This window comes from Crassostrea angulata, chromosome 1 (assembly GCF_025612915.1).
Source record: "Crassostrea angulata isolate pt1a10 chromosome 1, ASM2561291v2, whole genome shotgun sequence".
NCBI lineage: Eukaryota > Metazoa > Mollusca > Bivalvia > Ostreida > Ostreidae > Magallana > Magallana angulata.
This window is the reverse complement of record NC_069111.1, coordinates 5,179,186-5,185,577: the sequence shown is the minus strand read 5'-3', so window position 1 is coordinate 5,185,577 and position 6,392 is coordinate 5,179,186. Positions and strand designations below refer to the sequence as shown.

At 33.3% G+C, this 6,392-nt stretch overlaps 2 protein-coding genes across 2 annotated transcripts; both read left to right on the top strand.

The window, feature by feature from the left end:
- On the top strand, positions 1 to 2,866 carry LOC128156514 (proline-rich transmembrane protein 1-like). Its single transcript, XM_052818686.1, has 4 exons — positions 1 to 150; positions 733 to 863; positions 1,209 to 1,331; positions 1,720 to 2,866. The coding sequence occupies exons 1-4, from the start codon at positions 132 to 134 to the stop codon at positions 1,882 to 1,884; spliced, it is 438 nt and encodes a 145-aa protein (XP_052674646.1). The 5' UTR covers positions 1 to 131; the 3' UTR covers positions 1,885 to 2,866.
- Positions 2,867 to 3,426: 560 nt separating this feature from the next.
- Positions 3,427 to 6,346, top strand: LOC128156504 (proline-rich transmembrane protein 1-like). Its single transcript, XM_052818677.1, has 4 exons — positions 3,427 to 3,533; positions 4,000 to 4,133; positions 4,691 to 4,816; positions 5,225 to 6,346. The coding sequence occupies exons 1-4, from the start codon at positions 3,530 to 3,532 to the stop codon at positions 5,414 to 5,416; spliced, it is 456 nt and encodes a 151-aa protein (XP_052674637.1). The 5' UTR covers positions 3,427 to 3,529; the 3' UTR covers positions 5,417 to 6,346.
- The last annotated feature ends 46 nt before the right edge of the window (positions 6,347 to 6,392 follow it).

Sequence of the window (6,392 nt, the reverse complement as noted above, 5' to 3'; positions counted from 1 at the left end):
TCGTTTTGCGTCAACGCTGGGCATTGTATTTCCGGAAAATACTTTCAGTTTCGGTTTTTCCAGTTGTTGATCACGAAGAATGCAATCTTGATCATTTAAACGTTTGAAATCAATATTGTGAAAGATTCAAGATGTCGGGAGAGAAAAAAGGTAAATATTATTGTAGAATATACCCATTGTTCATCTTTTTTCTATTGATTTCATTTCATCTTAGGTGTTGAGGCAATATGATCGTAACATTTCGTAGAAGACTGTAAAATCGTACCATTGTTTTCCGCGCACCTGTGAACCAGTGAACTGTCATGTAAATAAAATCTATCCCAGTTATCGATAACTAGGGACGTATACACTATTATATACGTCCCTGCAATAACATGCGTTTGGTTTAGCACAGTAAATGAAAAAAATGATATTTAAATTACCACCATCTTCGTTCTATAATTTAGCTTTACAGGGTTTAACCAATTTTGGTTAGTTAATCAGTTGAAATTCAACTAACTCTCTCTCTCTCTCTCTCTCTCTCTCTCTCTCTCTTCTTGGTGTTTGATATGTTTTTCTGCTTTATATTATTTGTGTTATTTACAGCAAGGCTAAATCTTTATTATAATATGAATGTGAAGAACAAGTCTTGAAATTTTGATATAAATTGAATATAGTCATGATAGTGATATTCTAATTTCAGTGTTTTTTAATAATGTACATTGTATTGAATATTGAAAAATCTGATTCTAGATTATAGAGATGAACCGCCCCCTCAGTATCAGCCCAGCGCGGGGTATGGATACCCTCCCCAGTACCCCCCTCAGCAGTACACAGACCACCCAGGGTTTCCTCCAGGAGGCTATTCCACTAACGCAGTCATTGTAAGTTTATCCATTATCCATAAACCAAAATTCACATTTTTGATCAAACTATTAAACCTATTTTATTGTACGGACCGGAAATTTGGGGTATTTATCCATTTGCCAAAAAAAAAATCCAGATCCCTGGTTGTGCAATGGACAAAATTCATTCCAACACACTTTGTAACAAATTGCATTTAAAGTTTTGCAAATCAATACTTGATGTGCATAAATCTGCAACAAACTTGAAAAAATTCTTCACACATGTACTCTGTTTAGTGACCCTATAAACACACCTTTTGTACAGTTCATACTGAAAATTACAGTTGACGTAACGATTCTTTAACTATTATGATGTTATGATAGGTTGCCCCTGGACCAATGACCATGAATGAGCCACCTCCCCCTGACTACATGAACAGAGCTATCTTCGTGACGATTTGCTGTTTCTGGCCCACTGGAATATTTGCTATCATGAAAGCCAGTGAGGTATGTAAAACTTCTATTTAAGATTTCATCAAACACATTTTATAGTGAAAAAATGAACATTCTATCTATGCATAAATGTAGATATTTGAAAATGTATTTACCCTACCGGTACTTACAGGTATTAAATCTTTAAAATGTACATATACTCTACCAGATACAGATCCTAGAATTATTGAATGATAATTTTGACTCCTGTATATTTCTCAATGGTAATTTTACTTTTTCACCTACCCTGATGAAACTTGCAATTCAGACAGGACTATGAAAAGCTCACTGCACTGGCTATAATAATTTTTTATTTGTTTTTACAGTACATTATAGCAATAAATAAACTGGATTTAATTCATAGACAGTGTTTCAATACATACATGTATTTTCCTTTTTCCAGTCGCGAAGTGCGTATGCTAGAGGAGACGTGCAATCTGCGCGCAGTAACTCCAACTCGGCTCGACAGCTGTCCAACATATCGATAATGGCTGGTGTGGCTTCCATCCTTGTGGCCGTCATCTTTGTTGGGGTGTATGTGGGTCTGGTTTTGAGGAGTATTACCTAGAATGGACCCAGAACCCCTGAATGGCTCTCTGAGATGCAGAAATTGAAGAAAATTCTACAGCAGAAATATTTGGGTTTTTTATATAACTTTGTAAAACAGCATCAATTTATCAGTCAGTCAGAAACATGTATTTTATTGGGAATCTTATACATGTACCTTTTATACAGTTATATGATAAAGATCAAATATATATTTTGTAACCTTTGCATTTACCAGGGCACATTCATATTTTTGATATACGCAGATTGTTCAATGAAATGGACTGAATTTGGATAAAACAAGTTATTAATGTCATGGAAATCGTTGTTTTGATGTTAAATTATCATCGTGTTGTGTACAGCTCATTAGCATTTGATTTCTTTTGAATTCGAAAATTTAACATAATTTTTTTTTTAACTCTATTTGTTATAAATTGATATTTAATGTTAAACAATACCTGTTTCAGGGATATATATATATATATATATACACACATATCAGTAGCCTTCTGTTTCATTATCTCATCTTAATATTTTATACATCATTTAAGATAGAACTCTTGCCATAATTTGCTGATAAATACGATGAAAGATGGGGGGGGGGAGATTCTCTTCTGGGCTTTTCATTATTATCAATCAAAATTGAAATGTTATTCACGTGTTGTGCATTCTTTATTTTACATAGGGATGGGGGCTGTTATTACATAGGGATGGGGCTGTTTTTCCGAACTGTTTCGTGTTTTTATTGTGATATATACACAATATGTTATTCTATCAGGGGAAGAAATTTCATGCATTAATGATATCCTATATAATTTGGATTGAAAAATGTTCCAGTTTGTGAAGTTAACATTTACAAAAGAAAACAGAATGTATTATTTTACAATGGTTTTATTTCTCACCCATGTTTTATATAAAATTATGTATATGGTGTTTTATCTTCAGTGTACATACCACTACATTGTGTAGTTGTTGTTAAAATAAACAATCAAGATTAACAAAAATACTCACTTTTCATTGACCACTGTATGGACCAATAACTCTTTACAATACCATGTGTCGTAGGAATTTCGACCTATAACAACCACTTTTGACACGTATTCATCTGAAAATGAGTTGAGAATTCACAATGTTTCCGTTATTTGTAGGAATAAAATTTGAAAAAAAAAATTGTTTCCAAGTTATTTACAATCTGAATGGAGTTGGAAGGAGGCTTGTATCATAATTGGAATTTTCTTCTGACATTAGTATAGAATTTTTGTTTGTAAAGTTGATTATATGACAACTCCCCCCCCCCCCCTGCTTGAATAAAAAATGTGAACTCTCCATCTGTGAAAAAAATTGATCAAGAGAAACGTCTAAGTCATAATTAACTTTCTCAACTTCGATCATTGTTTTTTTATTGTATTAAAATCGACACTTCCAAGCAAGATAATAGATAGGAACTCATCATCAAAAATACCTTTACACAGTATGTCAAAACATAAAAATAAAGTGTGACAATGTCTTTGTCAGCTGTTTGCTCACCAGACAGATTCACTGACACGTGACGCTATTTCATCTGTTTACGTGTTCACGGACCATTGAGCACGCACCTTATAAAACCCGGAAATATACGCACGTCTATTTTGAGGAAGGGACAAACGTTGAAGATGTAGAGGAAAACCATGGGTAAATAACACGCTATACATGCTATAATGAACAGTTATTTTGTTTCGCATAAGTGGAATGCACAATTAGCTACGGACCAACAGCTGATCTGGTGGACATGGTGGACGAATGTGGATGACACTGTTAACTATATGTGTGAAGTCCCCTTTACCAGGAATTGCTTCGTAATCTATACTTCTGCAAACCTCCTTGAATATTGGTTATTTTACCTCGGTCAAAAATAATTAAAGAGATATTGATACAACTTCACTCCTCCAATGTCAAACTTTGTAAATTTACATAATCATGTTATTATCTAATTGGTTGACATTCTTATATAATCATATAATGAACGTTTTGTTTGAAATGAAGCCCTATCAATATGATATATCAAAACGGATTTATTATTTTCTTTTAAATTTGTAAAACGAGGAAGATAAATTCCCCAAATGAAAAAAATAAGAAAATATTATTACACTATTCCTAGATCACTTCGGAGATGAACCACCCCCGCCGTACCAACCCAGCCCGGGGAACGGAAGCCCCCCTTACTACCCCCCGCCAAAGTACACCGACCAGCCACGCGTCTCTTCGGAACAAAGTTTTGCAAATCCATCCATTGTAAGAATTAACATCCTCTTTATGTTTTTCACTGTTCACATGTTTAATAAAATTGAAAAAAAAATGTATGGCGATAACCATACATAATCATGTGGACATGTAATGCCGGATTTAAAATGGTATATACATGTTGAGCATATAATGTTCCCTATAGATTAATGTTGAATCGCTATATGTTCTTCGAAATTTTGAGATCCAAACCATTTTCAATGGTATAAAATTTTAGTTTGAAATTTGTATGTAATTTTACACTTGATCATACATTGATTTCACCAATGTTTATCGAAAGCTTAGTCTCCACACTAGTAATCACCAACATGATAATAAAGCTAAAATTACATTGTACATGTATGACGACGAAATAAAAAAAAGTTTTTAGCAACACGGATTATTATATTTCATCATTTTGGTGGTATTTATGGGTAGCGTTTAAGATCTGTCTTTCAAGAGCCTGATGCAATTAGTACCAAGTAACTTATTCGTTTCGAAAATTTAAGAAAATAAAATATTCTTTTATCAACAAGGTCATATGTTTATACGAGATTTAATGATAATAGGTTGCCCCCGGGCCAGTGAGGATGAACGAGCCCCCACCTCCCCCTGACTACATGAACAGAGCTATTTTTGTGACCATGTGCTGTTTCTGGCCAACTGGAATTTTTGCTATCATGAAAGCCAGTGAGGTATGAGTTACTGATCAAATACATCATTGTAATAATGATTTGATTATTACTTGATGTAATCAAACTCAATATTTCAACCCTCCTGAAACTTCTAGTATTATGTTGAATCATGCATTACACGAAATAGTCTCTGAAGCATTAAACATGATACGTACAACTATTCACGTCTCTCAATGATAAGAAAATAGCAACCACGGGACTAATAACTAGATATTGTCCAAAACACATTTTTTAAAGATAATTTCTTTAAGGTATGCTGAAATTATTTATGCTTAACTGGTTATTTTTTATATTTCTATAAGACCACAAAAAATAGTTACGCGAGTACACTCAGGTTGGCGAACCTTTATAATATTCAATAAATTGCTATACCGGAAGTTCCACCACTTGCATGTTTACCATTTCCAGTCACGCAGTGCCATTGCTAGAGGAGATATGGAATCAGCCCGGAGCCATTCCAGCACTGCCCGGCAGCTGTCCAATATCTCCGTGATAGCTGGGGTGGCCTTTTTGCTGGTGGGCATGCTGATTGCGGGTCTGTACTGGTTCTTTGGAGTGATTCCGAACATGTCATCCGGCCCCCAGGAATATCAAGACTGATCGGTATTGGAAATCTGTCGAGAAACCAAACAATGCAAAAATGATTTACTTTTTAATAGGTTGTTCCTAACCTTTAAACTTGTTTATGTTTCTGCTGCTCGTAATTTTGCACTATTGGCTGCGATAGTTCATTAGTTTTCCTTTCAGTATATAAGTGGTTAATATTTACTTAATACTAACAGAAATACATTGGAATTTCTATTAATCTAATCTTTACACTAATGGTATTTATTTTAAATTAAATTCATGCACATTTTATCGGTATTTCACGGTCATTATTTTATAGTCAGTATTATTCTTATTCCAGTAATACAATCTTAATACCTTTGATAGTGCATACGTACTTAGACTAAATTAATCGTTACTGTCTTTCAGTATAACAGCTTTTTCAAAGATCAGAATTCAGTTTATGATTAACACCAGAACTTTAGCATTACTAACTTAGCACCAGAACTATAGCATTGCTAATGTAGCATCAGAACTATAGCATTTCTAATGTAGCTTCAACGACATTTTTGTTATACGTCCTAATTTGTCTACCCAGCACCATATTTCATTGTTATTTGCTTATGTCCTACAAAGCTCCACCAACTTTACTCAGGGAATTAACATTTTGTTTTGACAATATTTATGTATGATTTGTATAATGTTTATTTTAGTTTTATTATGATATACTGATACGCTATTACAATGTAACATGTATTTTTATTATAGGGCAGTATGTTAAATTTCTGAAGTTTAAATTTAATGTTTGATTTATTCATTTATGCAGTGTCATTTTGTTTATCGTATTTTATTACATGGAGTTCAGTTACAATTTGAGATACATGTATCTAAATTATTATTTTTCTCTAACACACATGTATTAATTGTGTGAATTACTGCAAACATGTTTTTCATAATAAAACTCTTGAGAAGAGGTCTTCGTAATACCGTATTTTACAATCAATATTTCAATATAATAATGAATTAAGAC

Coding starts and splice junctions, on each gene's coding strand:
- LOC128156504 (XM_052818677.1), top strand. Junction 4,134..4,690: donor GTTTTGCAAATCCATCCATT/GTAAGAATTAAC, acceptor TAATGATAATAG/GTTGCCCCCGGGCCAGTGAG. Junction 4,817..5,224: donor CTATCATGAAAGCCAGTGAG/GTATGAGTTACT, acceptor TACCATTTCCAG/TCACGCAGTGCCATTGCTAG.
- LOC128156514 (XM_052818686.1), top strand. Junction 864..1,208: donor ATTCCACTAACGCAGTCATT/GTAAGTTTATCC, acceptor ATGTTATGATAG/GTTGCCCCTGGACCAATGAC. Junction 1,332..1,719: donor CTATCATGAAAGCCAGTGAG/GTATGTAAAACT, acceptor TCCTTTTTCCAG/TCGCGAAGTGCGTATGCTAG.